Source organism: Triturus cristatus, chromosome 11, assembly GCF_964204655.1.
Source record: "Triturus cristatus chromosome 11, aTriCri1.1, whole genome shotgun sequence".
Classification (NCBI taxonomy): Eukaryota; Metazoa; Chordata; class Amphibia; order Caudata; family Salamandridae; genus Triturus; species Triturus cristatus.
The window spans coordinates 1,053,525,137-1,053,551,820 of NC_140594.1; the positions used below are offsets into that span (position 1 = coordinate 1,053,525,137).

At 44.1% G+C, this 26,684-nt stretch overlaps 1 protein-coding gene across 2 annotated transcripts in view; it reads left to right on the top strand.

The window, feature by feature from the left end:
- The window catches only part of DCUN1D1 (defective in cullin neddylation 1 domain containing 1), a 113,701-nt gene that overhangs the window by 76,356 nt on the left and 10,661 nt on the right, over positions 1-26,684 (top strand). For both annotated transcript variants that reach the window (XM_085635360.1, XM_085635361.1), the window contains exon 6: positions 10,697-10,793. In XM_085635360.1, coding sequence (XP_085491486.1) covers positions 10,697-10,793 — 97 coding nt within the window. The remainder of the gene's footprint in view (positions 1-10,696; positions 10,794-26,684) is intronic.

Below are 26,684 nucleotides of genomic sequence, written 5' to 3' on the forward strand. Positions count from 1 at the left end.
GAGCATCTGTGCACGAAATACAAACCATCTCCCTAGTATCCAGAACACGACGAGCATCTCATTCTGTGCTGCCTCATTCCCTCTAACCCTGGATGCTCTGGGGGTCGTTTCACATATTTTTTTCAGTGCCCAGTTTGACTGCTTGTTTGACTCTTCCCTGCCAGGACATATTTTTTCCTCTCTGTTTGAAAGCGTGTTTTTTTTTTTTTTTTGTTCTTAGCTTCCTTCTCTAGGAAGAGTACAGTAGCAGAAGATATTTGCTGTTATGAGGGTTTTGAACTCTGTGTCTTGCACAAAGTACACATCTTAATGAGAGCAGTCCGAACCACATCAATTAATTCAGCACCCACCACCTCTTACTCGCCCAAGGTACATCTGCATTACTTCATGAACATGATGGCCTGTGGGATACCAGTCTTAACCAACCAGATCAAAACAGGAGGCAAGTGGTGTGTTCGTAGCTGTGTCAACTACAGCCGTGATCAAAGTGTAAGAGCGCTTTATGGACCGCATGACACTTACGCAGGGCCACTGGAATAATGCGATTCTGCAGCTGCAGTGTTTTTTGCATAATTATCGATTTGCCACATTATCCATAATATGCAGATTTTTTTTTTTTTTTTTAAAGTTTTGAAAACCTTTATTTGAAACAGTACGGTACACAGCAAAGAGCCTACAACCCAGCGGGCCGGCCGCGAAAAACACATTTGGATGCATATCTGATCACACAGCCCCATGCCGTCAACCCGGAGGTACGGCGGCGTTCATAATATGCAGATTTGAACAAAACTCTTTCCTGCTCATACGGATCAAGAGATAATAAACACGAGTTGCACTGTGGAAGGCCCTTTCCGTATAATTTAGTCAACCCTGTTGCATAATTTGGTCCTCCCAGTGCGCATAATTCCAGTGCCCATGCTCCTATGCAGCAAGATTTGTACTTACCACCATAGAGTGTAGCAGAGGCTAACTATATAGCACAATTCATATAATGCAGAAGGTGGGGTACATACAGGTCATTTGATACTTAAGGAGTTACTCGTAACAGGTTGTGAGGCCACTTTTTCGTTCCTGAGACTTCCAGTGGTTACTGGATACTGTGCTTGATCTTGCTTCATTTCAGTTCTAGCACTCCATAACCATGCATCTGCAGGCCTTCTCCTCTCCACTCCCGGCACTCGAACCACCCTGTTCCTTGCTACTGCATTTTTGATGGCACTGCTGTGTTGGAAAACAAAAAAAAAAGTCTGTTTTTCTGCATTTCTATTTTCTACACCCCTCCCAACATCCTCGCCTCTGCCCAGTGTCAGTACGTTTGTGTGTTGTTTCCATCTGGTGTCCGGGCCTCCCAGACACCCTTCACAGCACGTCTGATGCTCTTTTGGTGCTTATTAAATGTTATCACATATGCAAACATATTAAATGTGTAAATTTGAGAAAGAAAGGTAACATTGAACAACATAAGTAAAAATCATTGTCATTTACAACGCCAATAGCTCTAACTTTTACAAATGCGAGACCGATTGCATTGCAAATGCTTATTCTATGTGGCATTCTGTGTGCTACATTGTTGTGGATTCAGGGATGCCAAGGATGCAGACATTATTTCTCCTTGACCTAGCTTCTAAGCCCTCCCCCTTCAATTGTACTCTACGCAGCTCCCCTTCAGCTCCTCTATGGTTTTTGCTTGCTTTATATGCGCATCCTCTACATCAGAAATATGCTGCTACAGCAGATAGTCTCAGGTGTTGCTCATCCATTCAGTCCTTCATGTCATCCATGCATCTGGTGAGGGTATATAATTTGTAATCCATGGTCGAGAGGCTCGTTCGCATCTCCAGCTGAAACGCTTTAATGTTGAATCACTCTCCAGCATTTGGTCATTGGATGTCACTGGCAATCATGACTGCCTCAAAAGTAAGGCACTGTTGTTTCGCATCCGATTTGCCCATGTTCATAGGTATAAAGGCAGACACTCAGAATGCGTAGGGCAGAATGAGGACAGGGGACATCCCAACTGAGTAGGCCTCAGACGATGTAGTCCATGCTCACGCAACTGATTGTAACCCCATCTTGGTGCACCACCACTTCATGAGAGACACCAATGGGGTGAATCAACTGCAGCACTTATACAGGGCGCCGCACCATCTGCGCCCAAACAGCAGGCCCAAAGGATGGCGCGAAAGTGAAGCCACCCGGGTGTAGACCAGCATGAAAAGGTCAGAAGCAGCTCATATACTGGTGCAGAGATGAAACAACAAGCCAGGTCTTACTGCACATTGACAGCCGCTATGACTGGCATCTGGCTCGTTGGGGTAGATAGGGCTTATCCAGATCTATTGGTGAAACTGCATAGTACTTAGCCCACGACCAGCGACAGCATGGGCGCACAGTCATCACTGGTGTACCCGGCCGGTTCCACACTCCCCAGCAGCAACCCATCTATGCTTGAAAGATGCATCCAAACTATAGAAAACAATGTTTTCATTGCTTGCTCAACTTTTAACGTCCTTCGCTGCTTTTGCCTTTGCAATTGGTGGTTATATATAAAGCCGCTGGCATTGGGAAAGCTCATAGAGGCCATCTTAATGGAGAGGAGCAGCACTGTAAAAATACAATGGGACAACATCCAGGATTTCACCAAAGGTCCCGTCTGGCATTTGGCATTCCATGGACGAGCACTGAGGGGGAGGTTGTCAGGGGAGAGACAAGGTAAGGAAAACATCCATGGCATCATCGAGACTATCGTCCAACACCTGGCATGCCACTAATGTGCATCTAGTGTAAGGACGGGAGTGTAGAAATGGGGTGAGTCGGGTTGTGAATAAAAGTAAAGAGCCCAGGCACACTCTGCAAACCAAGACATGCAGTCCCATTAATTGCTAAACAGGAAATGAAAGAAACTGAAAAAGTAGTGCTGTGCAGTCAACAGTGGAAGCCTACACTCTAGCTAATCAAAAGCAAACAAACTGTTTGTCCAAGAATTGTGAGGATAATCACCAATTAATAGTAGGTAGCGGAGATTGACAAAGACATCTAACCATAAGTAAGGGCTGTGTGTAGCACTAAAATGCTGTCTGTAACATACAGTAGAGCTGGTCTGTAGCGAGACCTCCTAAATGGTAAAGATGACGTTTTTCTTGGTTTTTGTTATAGGGACCTTTGGAGAATTCCCAGCCATCAAACTGTGTTCTAAATGTAGTTTTTGTGTGTAATTTAGTATGTCGCCCTAAGTTGGATGGGTATGCCCAGACGTGGGTCCTGTGCACACTGTGTCACTGGAACTTAGCTGTACCCGACTGATGAGCCCATAACTAGAGTGAAAATGGTCCTGGGTTGCGTGTTCCGGTTCAGGGAGGACCTGGCATGGCCATTTTGGATGTACTATTCCAGTAGGAGCAGGCTCAAGACTGATTTGCATAGAGCAGAGTCCAAACTGAAGTGACCTGGTGTGCAACATAACGATGGATTGGGATGCGGCCTGAGTAATTAGCAATGGCTGAGATTAATTCAAGCATTCCATCCAACACTTTTATTTGTATACCTAAATGTAGGTCTGCTTGCATAATGTGTGCTCCCTTTGATCCATTGCAAAAATGCTAATAAGTCCACTTTCAAGTGGGTTTCTTAAATATTGATCACTCAGTTCAGCTGGTCAGTGTATTACAGAACATTACTTACCTGCAGGAGTGGTTTTGTGGCTTCTGTCAGTTGTAGATTTAAACCAATAAACTCAACACCCCTGTAAGGTGAAGGAGTAGCCAATAAGCATTTATTTACACCACACAACTCCCCGTAGGTATTTGACAGTTTTTGATGAATGTCAATTAGTACTGATTTACATCATGGAACGCAGTCACCTTCTTTGTTGTAGAGATATAACTGCATTTAGCTGAATACATTTTTTTTACTGCAATTAAAGGAAATAGTTGAGCAGGTTTTGATGCATAAGTAATGGTTGACAATGGGTGACTGTCACTTTATAATTATTAAAGCTATGGGTTTTGTAGGAATACGCACAGCCACTTTATTAACAAATAAGACACTAGGTGTTTAGGAATCTCTGATGAAAAATGAATACTGTTTAAGTAGGCAAACTTGTTTATATGGTTGATCAGGCTATTTATATCTTGTTATGTATGGGTTTAATCAGTGCAACTTTAATAAAACTGAAGATGTGATCATAATCCAGATACAAAGATAAAATAGAAATAAGTATAGTCATTTATGAAGATGCATTAAATAGAAATGGGAGAATAGATGTGCCAGACTGAGAAGAGAATGTTGTGTGGTATGCCAACAGTTGCACCTAAGCATGTTTAAAAAAATTAATTGTGTTAAGTGAAGATACTGTTCTATTTTTATTTTTTTTATTAAAAGGTATTGTGTATCCAAAGAGAGCAGAGTAGTCTTTTTTAAAATATTTTTTTATGGGATGTTTTTTTTAAATTTAAAGCAAGCATTGGCAAAGCCAGTAGGTCTCACTTGCGACCATTATATTTGCACAGACGTTATAGTTTTACTGATAAAACAATATAGTGCATAAACGATAATGTGTGGAAATGGCATCACATAGTGATTAATCGTATCAAAATATTTGTTTCCAGCATACTTCAGAATTATTTTTAAAAATGTGCTTCTGTAGTGCTTTCCTAGTTCTGATATATTCTGAAATAGTTGCACGGTTCATTTACAGACATTTAGATTTTGTTGTGTACTAGAGTAAAATAACTTTGTTCAGCCTTCCTCCAGTACACCCTACTACCCAGCTTGATTGTCACATAAATCCTCTCACTTTAAAGTCGGAGAAAGAAAAGTAAACACCAAGCTCCCTCGAAAGACAGAGCCTGACATTTGACCTCTGTCTTTGATTACACAGCAAATGTGACTAGAGCAAAATGTAACAGCCTGTTTACAGAAAGCGAGTACTCATGGAAGAATACAGTAAACAGGCTATGCTCCACAGGAGGGACAAAGACCTACTGGACTGCCTAAAACAAATAAGGCCAGCAAATAGAAAGCAAGCAACTGTGAGTTACAAAACGCAAAGCCAATGGTAAGCAATGGGCAAAATACATTCCCAGGGAGGCTTTCTAAATGTCCCCAAGAAGTCTTTGCAAACCAGTCAGCTGCTGGTAGTCTGGTAGAATTCAACTGTAAAAAAAAAAAAAAACTCTCCACCCATGGAAAGATGACATCAATCCAGAGGGCTTTTTCGCATTGTATTGACATAATGTGCCTTTCAAGATGCACGCATGGTAGATACTCTCAATTTTCAATGACTGAAACACAATTTACCAATACAAGCCCAATTAGTAGACCAGATTTGTGTATCTTGTATAAATTCATAATAAATACAGGCTAAAAGATTGCTGTTACCAGTTTTACAGAATACTGAAATGGATATACTCAAATAACATCAATAGGGAAACAGACCATTCAACCATACCTCACGACTACTGTGTTGGAATGAATTACTTTTATCCAATGAAATGTGTTCCAACTATGCAAAGAGTTGGAAGTTAAAATGACCCACTCTATTAATTGACTGAAAGCTGTGAAACAACTCAAACAAATCTCGGCTCATACAGATAACCATATTAATAATGATCCTGGCTGCCCTGAGTCTTTTGGACTACTTATAGCAGGGTTTAATCAAGGCAGTAATAGAAGAAATAATGAGCCGGCCAAAAGGGCTAAAGAAATGCTTTCCTTTGCTGCCATGAGGTAGTGACAACTGTAGTGAAGTATTTGGAATGGAGGAAAAGGCTTCAAACCTATTAACCGAGGAGGGTTGAACAACTACAAAAAGAATAGCAAAAAGCAGGAAATGTATTAAAGTGGCTAGTGGTGAAGCTGAACCACAAAGTAAGGATGAATCTAAAAGTGCTAGTTTATGAAATGTGTGTAGTGATCAGAACCCAAAGCAAAACAAGACAGACGAAATCCAAAGGAAATCAAGCTAAGCACTCGAGTGGTTTGAGATAAGGAGCTGAACCTTCATAAGCAAATGAAGATTCAGAAATTAACCATGCAGGAATATATGTTGCTAGATTGAGCTAAACTTTATGCTATCTTTGCCGTGACATCTGTAGTAAGTGGACGCTTTTTCCAATTCAATCATAAAAGCTAACACATCCAAACTGATGGCGGAATACGAAGGGGAAAGTCACGGTCGCGAGCATCTCATCTCAGCGCCGTAAGGAATTCCCTGATTTTCGCTCATTTAACTGTGGGCCCTGTCCTGTGTTTTTTTTTTTATCGCCATTGTGCTTTTATCTGCTACTCTGTTTTAATACAGTACTGGGCCATCCTGGGAGTTGTGCTATTGCAGAGCGGGGGTTGGTTGTTTAAAAAAGAAAACTGTATGTGGATTGACTCACCTGATTGAATTCTGTGTGCAGTCTCTGCTTCCGCGGTCCAACGCCGGCTTCTAGCCGTTTGATTGGAGGGAAGCGGACACCCCTTTCTTGCGGCCAATCACCACCTCGCTTGAGTATTTCCGGTTGCGAGACCGGAACCGAGCCCCTCCCGCGCCCGGCCAGCTATTTTAATTCATGCTGGGCCGGACGCGCGCAGCGGGCGCGCCGCCGGCATGCCGAAGGCGCGCCAAAAGCAAACCCGTCTGCGCCCGTCCGCGCCAAAGACATGACAAGGGCCGGGAATGCTGCCAGAGTACAGCCAAAGTGGGTATACAGTTCTGAGGAATTAAAAATGTTCAACGACGAGACGCAAGTGTCAAGTTGCCCCGGAAAAATTATGAGGGGGCTGTTCCTGCTATAAGTCCAGACATGATTTTCTCCTAGGCCCAACCATACTAATAAATAAGATAAGTCTACCTATCACAACACACAAAGCCACGATGCAAGGAGGCCTAATTAATGCTAGATCACTCAGCAAACATTGTCAAGATGTTAGGGACTTAATACTGGATCAGCAACTCGATTTTTTTATTTATTACAGAATCTTGGCTGAAAGAGTGGTGCAATCCGGATATAGCCATTGCACTCCCATCTAATTACAAAATTCATAGGAAGGATAGATTAGATGGCAGAGGTGGTGGCCTGGCCATCATTCTACGCGATTCACTGTCTTGCTCCACCTTGGACCTTGTCTCCATTAAGGGTGCTGAAAGCTTAGGCTTCTGTATCTCCCTTGATGCTTCATTGTCATTTTCAGGTGTCTTGATTTATCGGCCTCCAGGGCAAAGTTCCACCTTTACAGACTCGCTGGGAGACTCCTTAAGCCAGCTACTTCTCAGATACGCTAACTTTACGATGCTTGGTGATTTCAATGCCCATTTGGAATCTAGATGCTCACCAGGAGCAGACAATTTTCTTCAAACTATAGACCTCTTTACTTTTAAACAACTTGTAGAGCTCCCAACCCATCAGGCGGGTCATATTCTTGATGGGGTCTGTTCCAATTTTGCTGCACTCACGGTGAACCCCCCTATCCCGCTGATCTGGTCAGATCATTCTTTGATTCCACTCACAATTGGGATTTCGCACAAAGGGTGGTCGGATCCACCTCCCCCCGACTCCAAACCCAGACGCCAATGAGCCAAATTAATGAATGATCCTAAGCTAACTACCTATGCACAGACATGTATACCGGATTTAACAGGAAACCCCGAGCGAGACTCGTGCTGTCTCCAAACCTGGCTCTCAACCGTATGCAATGACCTAGCTCCATTAGAGAAACATGACAAAGAAAACAAAAACTCAGAAGGCACCATGGTTTACACTTGATTGAGCATCCAAGCATTGCCAGTGTAAGCAACAAGAACGCAAATGGAAAAGGTCATATAACTGCGATGAGAGAATAGCTTACAAAAAAAGCAGGAAACTCTATCATGACCATATTAAAATTGCAAAAAAAGAATACTACTAAGGAAATAATGGAGACGAATCTAGACCAAAAGGCAATCTTTAAGATTATAAAATCCTTTACTAATCCTAAAGGATTACAGAAAGAGCTACCCCCCTCACAAACCCTGTGCAATGACATTTCAAATTACTTTGAAGACAAGATTCTCAGAATTCAAAAGAATTTTCCTACTACCCCTACTAACAGAGTCCAGAGACTCTGCCCCCTGCCACGCCGCTCACTGTATCACGACCTTTAAACCTGTACCACTTGAATTAACCTTTGAGACCATCATGACCTGCAAATCAGGATCCTCATTAGACGCTTGCCCCCCCATGATCCTACACAAACTTATTGACAAAGTCAACCCGGTTATAAATCAAATTGTCAACTCCTCACTAAGTACGCGTATTGTTCCAGACGATTCGAAGCTCGCCCTGGTCAAACCTCTCAAAAAGAAGCAGAATATTGATTCCTCGGTTCTTTCTAATATCCGGCCCATTTCACTGCTCCCTGTACTGGGTAAAATCACGGAGAAATTTGTGTATAAAGAACTCTCAAGATTCATTGAATCTGCTAATATTCTTCATTTTCAACAATCAGGCTTCCGTCCTAGGCACTCAACAGAATCTGCCCTTCTGGAGGTCACGGAGGCATTAAAAACTCTAGCAGACGGGGTAGGAAAGCAGTCCTGATTTTACTTGATCTATCGGCCGCGTTCGATACTATCTCACACGACATCCTCTTGAAGAGACTCGAACGCGGCGGCATCTCAGGCACCGCTTTAGAATGGATTAAATCATTCTTAACCAACCGTAGACAAACCGTATCCTTAGGCCCCTTTCTTTCAACAGAGAAAATCATAACAGGAGTCCCTCAGGGCTCCTCTTTAAGCCCTCTGTTATTCAATATTTATATGCCCCCCCCCCCCCCCCCCCCCCCAGATATGGTCAAACCTAGGTGTCCAATTTGATTCCGCACTGTCTTTTCTCCCTCACGCGTTATCCACAGCAGGGACCTGCATTAGCTTAATAAGATCATTAAAGAAATTCTTTGATCTGATCCCATTTGCGGCGAAGAAATCAGTAGTAGTGGCCTTAATTCTCTCGCGCTTGGATTACTGCAATAGCCTCTTTGCAGGGGCTAATAAAACTACAATAAAAAGACTACAAGTGGTCCAAAACGCTGCAGCGCGCCTTGTTCTGAGACTCCCACGCAGAGCATCTGCCTCCGCTGCGCTTAAAACCCTGCATTGACTTCCAATGCATAAGAGAATCCTCTTTAAGATTCTTTTAATTACCCATAGAGCCATGCGCAGGGCAGGACCTAGGTACCTCTCAGCACGATTCTCCCCTTATACCACCATCAGGACTCTCAGATCATCCACAGCCAATCTCCTGAGACCACCCACCTTTAAACGAACCACAAAGGGAGGTAAAACTGCTGCCTTCCTGGGGTCTAAACCCTGGAACGCACTTCCGATCAATTTAAGACTACAGGAATCGGAACCCCTTTTTAGGAAGGCACTTCAAACATGGATATATAATATTCCCGATGTCCACTGCTTTGTTAATCTAAACAGATCTCATGCGGAATCCCCATTGGACCCTCCTCTTCCTCGATTCATTACCACCAGGATGCTCCTCGCGGAGTGACAGTTTGTGCTTAATAAATGCATATTTACATATTTACTTACATTACATGTCACTCGTTCCAAGAGGTGCACAGGCTTTTTTTTGTAGTCCTTTGTTGATCACCTCATCCTTGTGATAGTGTGAATTACCTATGCAAATGCCAAGGGCTGATTATCTCAGCTAGCAAGGTGCTGAACAGTTACGGCAAGTTTAGTCACTATCAGAATATTGTGCACTACCCTCGGTTTCCTGTGATTTGTTATTATTCTATGTTACTCATACCAATGGCCAAAAAAGCCATCTCTAGTCGTGCAAGCTCAAGCAGTTGACTACAGAGCAGCTTCTGCTCATTATGTTGCTGTAGAGGAACATGCCTCTGAAGTTAGAATTATTTCCTCTATTGCTCTACACTTGCAGGCTCATATGTATTAGCCTCTCAAGCCTGCAACATTAAAGCTGTTGGCTGTCACTGTGATCATACAGGCTCTTCTCTGTGACACAAGACCTCCACCAGTTGCTCTAAACTTGCAGTCTCGCACCCTGTATAGAAGGATAGCAGACTAACCACTACTCTACTCTTGGGCGTGCTACTATTCCCCTTGTCTACATCTCCACGGAGCTCACATACTTCTTTTCAGACACCATCTCACCGTTTGATGTTGATCGTTGCTCCTTGTCCACCCCTCTCACTCTCTGTGCTTCTAAAAATCAAAGGTAATCCATTTTCATCCATTGGTATTGTATTAATGCGGTTTTCTTACTATTGTTATAACTGTTAAAAACACAAAGTAGTCCTGGGTCTAGCAGCAGTGATTTCAAATTTGTAACCCCTTCACCGGCCAAATCCACTATTATTGCCAAAGATGTATTATTTAGTCAATATGAGTTCTAATATTCCTGAATTTATTAGTATAGTGTAGGGAGCAGGGTGCTGGCAATATAAACCACTGAGATGTAGTAGCTAATATTTGTTTTGTATAATTGTAGTTGTTACCTATTGAATCTCTACCAAACATCTTAGCATGCAGTAGGAAATAAATTGTTTCAAAATGACTCCTTTTGTAAATGTGATCCTTGTAAACGTGTTTAAATTTGTTTTGCTGTGCCGTTCATTGTTGGTCAGATTGTAATCGGGACTTACAAGTTAATTGTCTTCCTGTTTATGTTTTGGGCTAAAAATAATTTATTTTTAGGAACATCATAAAAGATCCATACCCAAAGATACGTGGAATCTTCTTTTAGACTTCAGTACGATGATAGCAGACGACATGTCTAACTATGACGAAGAAGGTAGGATTTTTCGACTATCAGTCTTTTTATGTTTTGCACCCTGGGTTTTGACAATTGTTAAAAGGATTCAAACTAAAATCATGAGTTTTTATGTTTGTTTTACATTCAAAGAGCCTTGATGACAGTAATTTATCTTCATATCTCTTATTTTCAAAAGTAATACAGTTTGAGATCTGCAATAATGTGCAATCAAGGTAGGTAGAGATTTGCTATCAGCACATGCTGCATCTTGTGGCATTGGTTTGTTTTTACATGGATCCATGCAAGTTAATACTTTATGTATGTCGTTGAATCCGTAATAGTTGCAGCTGATTTGTGGAAAAAATATAATTGGAGCCATATTTCAATATGCCCTCTGGAATCTGAGGCCTGGTCAACCAAGTAGCAGGAAAATATCTATGCAGCAAGATCCTTATTAAAAACCGCCATAACTTTATTTATGGAAACATTTCTAGTTACCAATACTGCCTTGTAGTGTTTGATACCAATTTGACTTTGGAAGCTGAAGTGAGGACACCATCCATATGTCCATGAGCTCACTTTCCTTTCCCATCAAGTTCGGGACGTGTGCTGCACAATGCAGCAGATCAATGGGCATGGGCTGGAACAGAGTCAGTGTGCTACCTGGGTACTGCAAGAGATGGCAACCATGTCCTGCATGGTGCCAGACTGAATGACCATGTACTTTGTCACTGGGCACTCGAAAACTGGTTGGGGAGTGTCGGGCATGCTTGTGGCACTTTCATTAAGCTCAATGGGCTGCTGCACTCTTGGCCCAGCCCTCAGTAGTTCTGTGAGAGAGATAATTGCAGGCCCTCTGACGTACAATATCTTCTAAAAGCCTTGTGTTCAAGGTTTGGTAATGGTGAGACCGGTTTGGTAAATTGATATGGTGTAGATTGGGAGAGGCAACCACCGCTTTACTGATCAAATTACAAAAAAAGAAATAAGTACAGCAGTACCCTGGCCTTTACAAAGTAATCCTTTTTGTTAACCGCATTTTACCTGGATGCCTGGAATACTAACTAGACCATTTTATGAAAATACCCAAGAAAACTCCTGTGATATCAAGTGAGAAATAATGAAAAGTCCTCCTTTCTGCCATATGTTATCTGTCCCTAGCAGCATAACACTAGGTCAGATACCGAATGAAGGAATACACTCCCTTCACTAAGGACAGCTTTTGAGCAGGAAAAATAGAAAGATGGAAATCAAAAGATTTCTGTGCGCTTCATTGGAGGAAGGAGAGGAACCAGTCTCCTCCCATGATCAGTGTGGTCCAGGCACTAATTATAGGACTTTGTCGGTGGTGCAGGCTACCATAAAATACAGAAATAAAGGAAATTGTAATAAAGACATAAACAAGTGGGAGAGAGACTCATAACTTTTACCATTCAGCATTGGAGGTGAGAAGGTGCAGAGGGTGTTGCGAATAGAGGATACCTTGAAATCACATACCATGAACTATTAGAGGTAATGGTAAAATAATGCTTGGCATGTGGTTAAATTAACCAAATTAAAAGATCAATCCCACCCAAAGGGTTATGCAATTTGGATCTTCTCAAAGAAACACAGCAAAGTACTACTAGGAGTTATTCTTTGAAAAATGTATTTCGACCCAATTTGCTATTGAGCCATCACCATGAGATATTTATTACCATGTACAGAGTGCTTCACACCCATTTACAAAAGCTCCTCCTTGTATTCATAAAAAAAAAAAAAAAGTTTCAAGGGTTGTAGAAGATAACTGTGATGTACAACTGTATGTAAACATTAATTTTTAAAAAAATAACCATTCCATAATGCAGGATATAGTACATATATTATTTTATACATAGGTTGGATATTATTTTTTAACAAAAATCTCAAAAACAAAATTACATTTAAAAAAACCTTTGAAATTCACTGAAAAAACCATAGGTTTCACACACGTTATAGTTAGGAATTAGCATTTAAAAAACCTTGCAAATTCACTGAAAAAACCATAGGTTTCACACATGTTATAGTTAGCAGGACATTTCACTCGTGAAAAACCAATGAAAATTCCCCCGTTATAGTTAGTGCAGGCAACTATAACTCACGAGACCGCAATCCTCTGCTGATGACGTCAGACATTACATCACTGATGACATATGTGTTTTTCTGGAAAAAAAATATTTGTAATATATGTATAGCTAAAAATTAATGGAAGAAGACGTGGGTAAATAAGTGTCTAAATACAGTGATGTAATATCTGACATCATCAGCAGAGGATTGCGGTCGCGTGAGTTATAGTTGCCTGCACTAACTATAACGGGGGAATTTCATTGGTTTTTCACGAGTGAACTGTCCTGCTAACTATAACATGTGTGAAACCTATGGTTTTTTCAGTGAATTTGCAAGGTTTTTTAAATGCTAATTCCTAACTATAACGTGTGTGAAACCTATGGTTTTTTTCAGTGAATACTATAGATATGTAGGCCTTTTACTAACTGGGATATTGCAGAGAATGAAGCCGCGCAACAGACCACAACCACATTTTTACCTCCTGATTTACTGAGCTAAGCAAAATATGAGTTATATCTGAAACAAACAAACAAAATATTACGAACCGCCATTACGAATTGTAAAAGCCTTGAGGAAGCCCTGGCCCTAATGACCATGTAAGGGCGAAACACATGTCGGCTGTCAAAAATCATATACTGAATATTGTAACATCTTGAAAAAAATTATGAAAATCATGAATAAAAGTATAACAGAAAATTATAATCCGAGACCTTTAAGTATTCTTAATGTATCAGTATTGAATAAGTAAAAAAAAATGCACTCATATACCTCAAACTATAGATATGTATGTTTAATTGTTTTTAATGTTCAGTCCTAATATGTCCAATTTCTGGACAGTCTGTATGTGTATCCACCAAAACTGCTGCTTTCCTGTGCAGCGTTTGATAATGTTCTTTTGTTGCCCATAAACAAATAAATAGGTTTTAAGAATATGGCCGGGTTACAGGTAGATCAGGGCTGACTAGTAAAAGGAGTGGAGATGTTTAAGACTTCAGTGGATGGGCAGTGAATTGGGCGGTGGAGAGCTCAAACACACTGCAGGTTCAGCATGAGAAAGCTGATATAATTCCAGCTGCGAAGTAGAGCTGCACATTTGCAGCACAGGGTGAGGTAGTGGAATTGAACCCCGTAATCTAATGCACACATCAGGGTTAGAACAAGTGTTAACTAACTGAAAATGTTCGATTGGAGGGACTCCAGTCATGGTAAGGGAAGGCTTTTCTTTTCCTCAAAGATAGACTAATAAGTGGAAATAGGCTTTTTAAAAACATGATTCAATACAGAAGCATGCCTAAGTCTGTGAGATCTGTTCAGCTGTACGGTGCTTATGTATAAGATTAATATCTCTGTGGAACAGGAGTTGGAATGAAGCAAATTCATTACATCTGCATCTTGAGCAAAGCTCATCTGTAAAATTTGGCCCACGTTTTCTTAGCTTCCTTACTGCTCCAAACTTTGTTCTCACTTGGTTGCTATTGGGGGGGGGGGGGTGATAGCTGAATTGGAGAGAAAAGCATGGATGTTGCACAATAAAATGGTAAACTACATGATTAGGAAAAATAATGATTTTTAGATTTCTGAAGGTGTAATCAATATGCAGATGCCAAGGTCCTTGAAATGGCAGATTTAAATTCTATTTACATCTGCTATACTTTATTCCACATACGCTGGGAAAATGTAATGGTGGAATTAGATCCGAACTTCCACAAGTGTAAAGACAAGTAAACTTTGTGCACGTAATGGCACTGTCCACCTGTGGTTAAATTTTGGAGCAGAACTTTAGATCTTCTAAGAAGTGCATAAGAGAGAGACTCTCCTGGAACCATGGTTATATGTATTGGGCATTTTCTAAAAATGTATAATACTATTATTGGTACTAGCAAAAAGATTGGTTGTGAACTGGAAGGATCCTCTGAATTTAAAGCTGTGGGAAGAAAGTAATCAAATAGAATGAGATGCGAGACGTGAAAGAGCCTTAGCAGCGGAACTGTATTCTTTGAAACATTCTGCATACATTTGTGGCATCTTTTTTCTTTTAAAAGTTTTATTCAATTGTTTCATAGCAACCATGAAACCCCAATCAAGAACTCCAATAAATTTCATTATTTAAAAAAGAAAAGTTAAAAACATCCATATAACAAGTTTTAAAAGATCATCAAAACAAATGGCATTTAAAAACACACTTTTGAAGAGCACACCAAAGGACTAGATAACGTTTGTAAAAAATAAAGTGTGGGTTTGTGCTAATAAAAAGAATATGATTTTAAAACTGGCAGAAATTTACAATTAAGAGATGCATACTATTTACAAAAGAAAATAAAGTGCACGAGTCTGAGTGAAAATCTCGTCTCTGGGACAAATTAGGATAGATGCTGAATCTTATTACTTTTTTTTTTTAATATATATTTTTATTAACATTTATCCGACCATGTTAACCATGCACTCATGACAGCATTAACAAAAAGGCAAATACTTTTAAGTCGCATGTAATACACTTAAGGAGACATGCAACACATCTTAATCTATTAAGGATACGGTCCCAGTGAAAACTTGACATAAATTCACTTCAAACATTGGTCGGATATATACAATTGTAGCTCCTGACATCAACCCCCAACATTGTAAACTGCAGCCCTCCCCTCCTCCCCCCCCCCCCCCCCCTCCCCCTGGGGTCACACGTGAGAAAAAGTTCCTTATATCGGAGGGCACTAGAGTCCATATCGTAGGCTCCTAATATATTCGCGGTCCAGAGGTTGCACCTCATCTACTCCCCCTCTCCTGATCCACCACTGTTGTTCCGTGTGTGCTCAGTTGCTTGTGAGGTGGGGTCCTCTGCATTAGACATTTCTGAAATCATAATATACCACAACCTCGCATCATCCTCCAATTTATCGTCCTGTCTAACATGCCGCATTCGTATTAACTCCTCTGTGGCCCACTCACGCGGGTCTTCTACCTTGGGGGGCTGTGAGTGCATCCAACTAATCGCATTCCTTCTTTTAGCCAACACTAGGCCCAGCTGGGTGAACTGTCGATGTCGAGTGAGTTTCTTACCTTTGGAGCTGGGAAGAAGTCCCAGAAGTACCACTCTAATGGAGTGAGACACTGACCATCCCGAGATCCTTCTCAGGCGTTCCAATATCATCCCCCAGAACAGTCACAGTGAAGAACAATTCCAAATCATATGCAAGAATTGGGCGTCTAAATGACCACACCTGGGGCAGCTAGCAGGACTGTCCGGATATATTTTCTGCAGTACGTGTGGAGTGAGGTATGTTTGATGAACAATATTAAATTGGGTGAGCTTGAATCTCACATTGGAACTAATTAGCTTAACCCCCTCGTGCACGTTTTTCCATTCTGAGTCTGTCAGAGGCACCTCGAGCAGCCCATCCTGTCTGGCCTGAACCGGGAGCGGGTCCGCGGCTAGGTCTCCTCGTAGCGCCCTGTATATGTGTGACACCAGTCTACGGCTCCCGTCAATGATAGAAGGACCTGTATAGTGGCAACAGTCGGAGGCTCCTCTGGAAACATTGGCCACAAATCTCGAGCTATCGCCGAGATTTTCGCTTATTGGAGGTGATAGGATAGGATACAGTTTTATATAGCGCACGAATGCCTTGGCGTCTTGGCGCTGGCATACATAGAGGGCGATGTAATCCTCAAATACGATCCTCTTGAAAAAGCCGTGTCTTTAACAGTTTTCTGAAAGCTCGGTGGTTTTGTGTAGATTTTAAGGAATAGGGAAGCTTATTCCAAAGTCCAGCGGCACGAACTGAAAAAGCTCTGCCGCCCCATCTAACTTTCCTGATCCGATTAATCTTGAGACTACGAGTGCTAGACCTTAGCACACGGCCAGAGGTATAGGGGATGAATAGTTTCTGAATATCTGAACATCCTTGGCACCACCTCCAAAAACGGCCTTATGTACTAGGCATATAGACTTAGTCTATGCGCTGTTGGACAGGGAGCCAATGTAATGCAGTGATTCCCCCTGAGATCGATTGATCTCTTGGGACATCCAGTAATAGCCTCGCCGCGGCATTCTGGAAAGTCTGCAACCTCCTTATCTGCGTCTTATTTATCCCTAGCAGTAAGGTGTTGCAGTAGTCCAGTCTGGATAGCACAAGACCAACTACAACAGCTTTGCGCATTTCTGAGTTAATGAAAGGGAAAATCTTACGTAATGTCCTTATCAGAAAGGAGCAGGATGATGCAAGGCTGTTAACGTGAGCTGAAAAATTTAGCTGGTTGTCAAACAGCATGCCCAGATTTCTCACTTTGGGCACGGGGCAGGGACACTCCCCAGCCCCTACCGGCCACCAGGATCTGTTCCACAGGGGACTGCCATGACCAAACTCAATAATCTCGGTTTTCTCGGTGTTAATCTTCAGGAAGCTCTCCTGCATCCAACTCATAATTTCAGACAGGCAGCTATGGAATTTAAGAGCCATGTCAGGTGATTGTTTAACCGCGGAAATTATGAGCTGGGAATCATCAGCGTAAGAGACTATCGTGAGGTCATGCTTCCTGATAAGTTTTGCCAGGGGAGTCACATAAATGTTGAACAGCCTAGGTGATAATGCTGAGCCCTGCGGAACACCACACGGCAGATGGAAGCTGTCCGACTGTAACCCATCCCATAGCAGACTTTGCTCCCTCTCTGCCAGAAAAGAAGAGAGAAGGGACAGTGCAGTCCCCCGAATGCCGATTTCCTGAAGCCTTTGAATCAACACCGCATGGTTTACGGTGTCGAAGGATGCCGACAAATCCAGCATCACTAAGATTGCCTTGCCTCCCTTGTCCACAATGTTACGAATTTCCTCTGCTGCCACAAGAAGTGCTGACTCCGTGGAGTGTTGTGCACGAAAACCGTGTGGAGTTGAGTCCAGTAGATTATGGGTACTTAGGTATTCTGTCAGGGATCTGTTTAGCTCCCTCTCCATGATTTTGGCTGCAAAAGGCAGAGTGGCGATTGGACGGTAATTCTTTAGTATAAGGGGGTCCAGTGAGGGTTTTTTTAATAGAGGTCTAATAGTTGCAATCTTCCAGCTTAAAGGGTATCTACCGGACTCAATTACCTGGTTAATTAGAAGGGATAGTTCTCCAGAAATCAGGTCTGCAGCAAGATGCATAACGGCAGGGGGGCAGGGATCTTTGGGTGAACCTGATTTAGTTAGAGTAACCAATCTGCAAGTTTCCTCTCTCGTAATGAGAGGGAAATTGCTAAGGCCAGGATGGCTCTCCATGGTGGTTGTCAGCAACTGCCTCTGACTGTCTGACCCAGGGTGCAGATTCATGAAATCCTTATAAATTACCTGCACCTTGTCTTGAAAGAACAGGGCAAGCTTCTGACATGTTTCTTGGTCTGGCCGATAAGTATTGTCCAAAGGAGGCTTAGAGAGAGCAGTAATTGTCTTAAAAAGCTCCTTGGCTAAATTCCCTGCGTCTTTGATCTTAGTCTCGTAAAATGCACTTTTTAGCTGCTATTATTGCATCTCTGTATGCTGATAGGGCATGATTGTACCTGACCTTGCCATCAGCACTATACTCCACTCTCCAAAGGCGCTCAGCCCTCTTGCATGTACTCTTCAAAACCTTAAGTTTCCTATTATACCAGGGAGCAGATGGTTTAATCCTCCTCGTGCCAAGCAACTTGTATAAACAGGTACTGTCCCCTGCCCAAGTCAAACTCCGCCTCCGACTCCTCCATAGTGAGGAACCGCTGTCCCACATACGGGTCACCCATCGTACAGCTGCCCCCATCTGTGCATTTGGTAATCGCCATAGTACGACTCATGTGTTTAAACTGTACCACTGCCCACAGCGGGGCCTCCGGGGCATATGGCGCTCGTTTCACCGCAGTTTTAATTGCGATCTCCCAAACTGTGGCCACATGCCTTATAATATAGTGGAATCTAACGGCACCCCCGATCCCATCATGAGAATGCTGAATCCTATTAACCAAGAGAACAAGCATTTGCAATGCAATGGGTCTCGCCTTTACGAGAGTTTGAGCTATTGACATTGCACATAACAATTCCTTTTATTTTTCGTTTCGTTTTTAAAACATAAATAAAAGGCAGTGTCATTTACAATGCCAATAGCTTCAACTTGCGTAAATGCGAGACCTATTGAATTGCAAATGCTTGTTATTTTAATTATGGTTATTATATGTGTTTTCCGACTGTGTGGGGAGCCTGCCTCGGCCATCGCGCACATGCCCACCTCCATCCTTCCCACCAGCAGACTTGGAACGTTTGTCCTGAGTCAGATGCGATGTGTGTTGAAGTGGGTGATATCAGCGCTGCTGAGCTCACCGCCGGGGGGAGTTGGGGGCTGGCGGAGGGCCTGCCTTGCGCACTCCGGCTGGGATACTTCAGGGATCTGTTCTCTCTCAGGCAAAACCGCCCGAGTGAGTCCTGCACGTTTTTAACTTGCATGGTGTGTTGGTCGGAGGCAGCGCCCCCTCCCACAAAGCGATTCCTGGTCCTTCACTGTGCAAAATGTAAAGACCCCTCCATGCTACTCCCAGCATGTACACCTAGCTGCAGCATAAAGACCAACCAATGTCTGCCTTTATTAACTCTTTCTGCCCTGCCGTCCCTAGCTCAGATTTAAACACTATTGTGCTCAGAAAAGCAGATTGAAAACTCAGGATTGGGCAAGGGCTGAGAGCCGAAGGTGTGGCGTAACGGCTAGAGACGCCTACTTTGGAGCTGGCGATCCAAAATTCAGTCTCTTCATCAACTCAACAGCCTGCGATTCTGGGCAAATCACGTAACCACCCCGTGCCTAGTAACAGTGCCTAGAACAGTCTTTCTTCTCGTTCCTCTTCCCCTCTCCTCTCTTTTCATTCCCCCTGTTTTTTGCCCTTTCTGTTTCCCTGCTACTCTCTCTCATACCCACATTTTGTCCCTTTTCTCTATCTTTTGCTCCCCAGGACACAGGTCTACCACAGGCAGTGGGCTTCTCATTTCCCCTCATCCAGGGTGTCCAGTCCCCCCTCGCACCCACCCATCCACGCCAAGGCCGCTCTGGTAAGAGGAGCCCCTGCCTCTGTTCGCTAATGAGTGAGTCAGGAGGAGGCCCCGCCCCGGCCTGTCTACCTGAGTCCTCGGTCCCGTCCTTGTCCGTGGATCGGGATTCCAGCCATACCTACCGCCTCCTTGACTTCTGAACCCTACTGGGAACCTGCTGGCGCCAGCTCCATCAACCCACTGCTTGTGGTTAGGAAGAGGAGAAACACTTGGATGGCAGAGGGGCCCGGAGGCTTCAAGGAGGCTGCCTGCAGCTTCAATGGCACCTCCGGCCCTGCGGGGGTGGGCGCGGCTTTACAATATGTCTATATAATGGTGCGTGTCTGCTTGTTGTATGTATGTGTGTGTGTGTGTGTGTGAGTATTTTCATGTTTATGTACATACATAGAATAGGTGCGTGCTCATATATGTTGGTATGTGATAGAGAGATGTATATAGGGTATATGTGTGTGTGTGTGTGTGTGTATGTATGTGTATATATATATATGTGTGTGTGTGTGTGTGTGTGTGTATATATATATATATATATATATATATATATATATACATACAGATTCACAAACATATAGACATGGATGTTTATTGTATGTTTCTAAAATATGTCTGGTGCACTAGCATTGCGTATAAAAGACGTGTGTTTGCATTCTATTTAAGTGTATTGCTTGTAGCCATGTACACGCGCACACGTATATATTTTGATGAGCGCCATATGCTGTCAAATGCTAAGCTATAAATGAATGTAAAAAGGCAAAGCATCGCATTTAAACAATATTTACAGGGGCTAATTAACATATACGGAGAAATGTCTAATGAAACACTAGAATGATGGGGAAAACAGAGATGACCAAATAAATGTTTTGTAGCACATTCATTGAAGCCATGTAAGGAAACACATCTTCAAATCAGCAAATTGTATAATGTTCGTGTTTTCAGCTCCTAACTAACACACAGTGGACCAAAAGCGCTCATCTTCAGCAAGGCGACCTCGGCATTATGTGAACTATATATTGCTTAGTCCGCGGCAGTGTGTCCTTGTATGTGTATATGTGCGTGTGTTCACCAGATGCAAGGACATTCGCGTTTACTTCTCTAGGTTCGAGGGTCTGCGCGAGCACTGTGCCCTCTTTTTTTTATTACCGCCTTTGATGCGTTGGTTACATTCAATTTATTGGCGCCTATTAATTTTTAATCACAGAGACCTGCGGACGGAGTCGTGGAGAACGTTCGGGCTCAAAGGCTCCGTAGAGACCACTACAGGGGTGCGCCACACACTCTTCCAGCCGTTCAACTGCTTCAGAAGGCGAAGCTTTTCCGGTAAACACTGGGACCTGCTCACCTGGAATAGTGAGGCGGGGTACGTGATGTGGCTTTGCCGCCATTTGGGAACTCTGGAATCACCGTCTCTAGTCTCGGCGTCGGCTGAACATCTTGTGATTCTGGGCAAACCACTTAATCTCCCCGTGCCTAAAACCCTTGTTTAATGTATTTGGTGCTCACGCTCCAATACCTCCGGGGCAAGTTTGCTCTAAATAAAACTACAAAACAAACTAAAAATGGGAGCAAAAAAAATGCAGTACTGCCCACGTTTATCGTACCACCTACTTTGCTTCAGTGGAGACGCGTAGAAATAGTCACGACTGCTTAGCCTTGGGATCTCGCGTACAAAGAAAATCTAGAACACGCGCGAGGATTGGGCAATCGCCAGGGAAACACCGGCGAAATATATGGGGAGTGAATGTGATAAAACAAGGAGAAAAATGCACCCCTTTCAAGCCAGGCTTTGAATAATATCATAGCATACAGCATACATCATTTTGTCGCTCTTTTGCGCTAAGAGTAGGGATTGACTCAATTTGGGCACTATATAAACTGAAATGAAAAAAAATAATCACTTACTGACCTAGGACGAACTGATTATTGACTGACTCACTAACATTCCTGTCTGACTACCCAAATGTGAAATGAAATGAAATGAATGAAAAAAATATTTGATTAAGCGCACTGCGGCCAAGCGGCTTCCTGGCGCTGGTAGCAAGAGCAACAGTCACAGAAACAGCCCGAAGGAGTTAGCCGGAGTACGCCTGAGAGAACAGAAAAGTTTTCAAAGATTTACGAAAATGGGAGTAAATGGGAATGGATCGCATGGACAGGGGAAGGCTATTCCAGAAACGGGGGGCCAAAACAGAAAAGCGTGTGCCTCCAGTTCTGGTTTTGCGGAAACGGGGGACATTAAGAAGAGCCAAAGAAGAAGAGCGGAGAGTACGAGCCGGGATGTGAGAAGAAATAAGGTAACATATGAATGCAGGGGCAGATCGAGCAAGGGCCAAGAAAACCAGACAACCCATTTTGAAGAGAGATCGCTGAAGGACAGGGAGCCAGTGAAGAGACCTGAGAACGGGAGTGATATGATGGGTTTTGGGAAGGTGAAGAATGAGACGGGCGGCCTGGTTCTGAATAGCTTGCAAGCGGCGTGATTCGTAGGCTGGAATGCCCACGTACAAGCTATTCCCGTAATCAAGACGGGAGGTAATCAGAGCCGTGATGATGATTTTGAGTGCATCTGAGGAAAAGAAGCGGGAGATCTTTCGAATAAGCCGAAGGGATAGAAAACAAGAGGAAACAACAGAGCTGATTTGTGCATGCATGGAGAGATCATGACTGACCTGAATACCCAGAGTTCTGACTGTAGAGACGGGAGTGGGAAGAGGGCCAAAAAGCAGAAGACCAAGGACTGGAAGAGCCGCCCGTCAGGACCAACTCGGTCTTGTCCGGGTTAAGCTTGAGATGGTTAGAGCTCATCCAATCCGAGATAAAGACCAAAGTAGAGCGAAATTTAGAAAAAGACAGAGGTGAGGAGGAAAGATCAAAGACAAGCTGGAGGTCGTCGGCATAGTTATACACGGAGACCCCCTGAGCAAGAAGAGCGGAGATAAGAGGGTAAATGTATAGATTAAATAGCAGAGGAGAAAGAGAGGAGCCTTGGGGAACACCACAGGAAACCAAGCGGGGGGGAGCAGAGAAGCCAGACAAGTGGACAGCCTGAGAGCGGCCAGAGAGAAAAGAGGCAAGCCAAGAGAAAGCAAGGCCCCGAATACCCGCCGCGCTGACACGGTCAAGAAGGATGGAATGGTCGACCGTGTCAAACGCAGCGGATAGATCAAGGAGAACCAGGGCTTGAGGAAGAGAGGAATCAGCCTTAGCTTTCAGCTCATCGAGGACAGCCAAAACCACTGACTCAGTGGAGTGGCCTCGACGGAAACCTGCCTGATGAGAGGCCAGGACATGGTTCTCCTCAATGTAAGCAGAGAGGCAAGAGGTGACATAGCTCTCTAAGACCTTGCCAAGATAGGGAAGAAGGGAAATAGGCCTGAAATTAGAGGGAAGTGAAGGGTCAAGGCCAGGTTTTTTTAAAATGGGCAGAACAATAGCGGATTTGAAGAAAGAGGGGACTAAGCCCAAGGCAAGAGAAGCATTGAGGAAAGAAAGAGGGGGAGAGGGACAATTAGTAAATAGAGCTCTTAAAATCCGGGCCGGTGCGCAGTCGGCTGGAGAGCCTGACTTGATCTTAGCGAGCAAAGTAAGAAATGTGTCCAAAGAAATAGGGGGAAAAGAATCAAAAGAAGAAGAAAGAACCGAAAAAGAGGAGGTAGGGGTAGGGGGAGAGAGCAGGGGGATGTTAGGTTTAATCTTAATGATCTTCTCGATGAAGAATTCATTAAGCGAAGAGCAGAGGTCTTGAGAAGGGATAGGGGTGGAGTTGGTACGATTCGAGAAAGCCAGATCTTTGACCAAGGAGAAAATCTCCTTGGATTTATTGGCAGAGAGAGCCACTTTCTCAGAAAAGTAATTTGTTTTGGCCAGGAGAACGGCCCGCTTATATTCCAGGAGGAGATGTTTATATTGGGCCCGAAGAACGGGGCAGTAATTTCGTCTCCAATGACGCTCAGAGCGTCTCAGATCTAATTTCAACGCTTTGAGCTCGGTGTTAAACCACTTATGAGCGTCATAGGGACGAACGGCCTTAGTTTTCCCAAGCGGGGCGACCTGGTCGCAAGAGGAGGACAGCCAGGTGTTAAGCGCTTCAGCTTGGGAGTCCAAAGAGAGTTCAGAAAGATCAGGAGTAGAAGAAACAAGAGAGAGAGAAAGAGAGTTGAGATCGACCCGGTTCCAGTTTCGAACAACAAGGTTTTTGGGTAGGGAGGGCCTGTCGGGAGCACCAAGAGTGATGGAAAAAGAAATAAGAGAGTGATCAGACCAGGTGCAAGGAGAAATGCTAGGGGGAGAGAGCGTACAACTTAAAGACCAAATCTGGTCAAGTGTATGACCCTGAACATGGGTAGGGCCAGCAACATGGGGATGAAAATTAAGACACTGAAGAGTAGCCGAGAAATCCTTGGAGGACAAGTCCTCCTTAGCGTCACCCGGCCAGAAATTAAAGTCCCACCATAAAGGAGAACCGAGGAATTGTTAACCACAAGTGTTGCAAGGAGTTCCTGAAGGGTGGCAACGAACAGGGGCATGTGCTGGGGAGGGCGGTACATAAGGACAACCGTGAGAGGAGCAGGGAGGTTAAGTGAACGAGCAACCAGAAAATCCACATTGGGTATAGGTGAGTGAGGGAGAAGCTGAAACTGTAAGCTGGAACGAACTATCATGGCCACACCGCCACCCATCTTGCCGTCAGGGCGATCCGACCGGAGGGCGTAATAGGAGGAGGGGAGAATGGCCAGGACGTCAGGAAGAGAGTCGGACGAGAACCAAGTTTCAGTAAGAAAAAGAAAATCAGGGGACTCAGTGTGCAAAAGGTTAAATAATTCCAATTGATGTTTCACAGCTGACCGAGTGTTAATTAAAAGAGCAGAGGCAGAATTGGGAGAGATGGAAACAGACGAAGGAGAGGGATCTAGCAAAGGGGGGGGGGTCTGAGACTAAGATGCCAAGCGAGTCCAAGTGTAGCAGCAGTGAGGGTGCAAGAGGCCGAGCAAGTTTACAGGAGTGCAGTTGAGCGGAGGTGTACACCTGCAAAGAGGCAGAGTCCATGGCCCCTGGTCCCGGCCAGTCACGGACGGGCGCAGACGGGCTTAACTTAGGCGCAACTTCGGCGCGCCTTCGTCGCGCCCGCTGCGCTCGTCCGCTTCGCTGCCGAGGAAAAAGGGGCATGTTATAGGCGCCAATGACAGTAACCGGGCGTGGCAGGGGGTGGAGAGACCAAGAGACTGCACCGCCAACCCCAGAGCGTCCAAGATGGCGAGCTCACCCACCCCGCTCCAGTGACCAGCCGGCAAAGGAGGAGAGCGAGGAGCGGAAGGCGCTCGGGAGTGCAGGCAGGTAGGAAAGTGCAGATCTTGTTTTTAAAAAAGCGCAGAGTCCACAGCGCTGGCAGAGAGACTGCCAAGGTTCCGTTTAAAAATGAAGCTGGAGGCAGGCGTTGCTCCCGGAGTCGCGTCGGGAGGTCAGGGGCGTCAATCAAGCTGGCCGAAAGGGTCGCCAGGCAACAGATATACCAGCCAGGGGGGGAGGGACCAAGAGACTGCACCGCCAACCCCAGAGCGTCCAAGATGGCGAGCTCACCCACCCCGCTCCAGTGACCAGCCGGCAAAGGAGGAGAGCGAGGAGCGGAAGGCGCTCGGGAGTGCAGGCAGGTAGGAAAGTGCAGAACTTGTTTTTAAAAAACGCAGAGTCCACAGCGCTGGCAGAGAGACTGCCAAGGTTCCGTTTAAAAATGAAGCTGGAGGCAGGCGTTGCTCCCGGAGTCGCGTCGGGAGGTCAGGGACGTCAATCAAGCTGAATGTCTCACTCACTCCTCCATCCCGCTGCTCACCATTGCCCTGTTCATTAATTCCAATGCACAGTATTTTGCCAGGGATCGCGGCTTTTTTCTGCCGTCCCACTTGGACGGCCTTGCTTGCTAAAAGGTTTGTTATCTTTATGGGGCCATGTGTTTGGCCCCATAAAGATAACAAACCTTTTGCGACTAACTTAATTCAGGCGAGCCTGTCCAAGTGGGATGGCTCAAAAAGCCGAGCAAATACGTCACAACAAGCTCTTTTCCAATGGATCGCCACCGTTTACCATAAACGGTGACGCTGGTCAATGGAAAAGAGGGGCGGGGCGGGGCTTAAAGCCCCTCAAAGAAAATACCCTTAAACATTCCATCTCGCCAGAGAGACTGCGCATGCGCGCAGCCTACGCCAGGCAAGACCTAAAAAGCGCTTGATGGTACCTAACCAAAATTTGGTAAGCAATGATCTTTCCCACGAGTTTTTCACAGGATCAATATAGGTTTCCACACCTTCACAAATTTGAATCCTAAATAGTTCCTGCTAATTGCTTTTTTGTATTCTTCGTCTTTTCGTTTTGTCCCACAGAAAGACATAAATAGTAATGCGACTGTATCGCATAACAATCAAATGTGCATCACAAGCTGGCTTAACTGGGCTCCGTGCCAATGTTATAGGCGCTTATTCAAGTTAACAGCATGTTCTGCACAAGCACATATCCTTTTGGTGTTTAATCTGGTTCGTGAAAACTATGCATTATACGCTAGCTTTTTATCTTTGTGCTCCAAACTTGCAATAGCTGACCAGGGATCACTAAATAAACTCTTGTGGGATATTAAACAGGATCCGAAATTGAACTCCTATAAGCTTATCCAGGTAGCCACAGACCATCTGAGTGCTAGAGACCTCTTGAAGATTGCTCTGCCCCCGAAAAGTTGCTGATGAAGCAAGTGAGGCTCTTATCAGCTTATGAGGACTTATGTTCCATTAATAGGAAGAAGCACGCTGACCTGAAAATTGTTTTT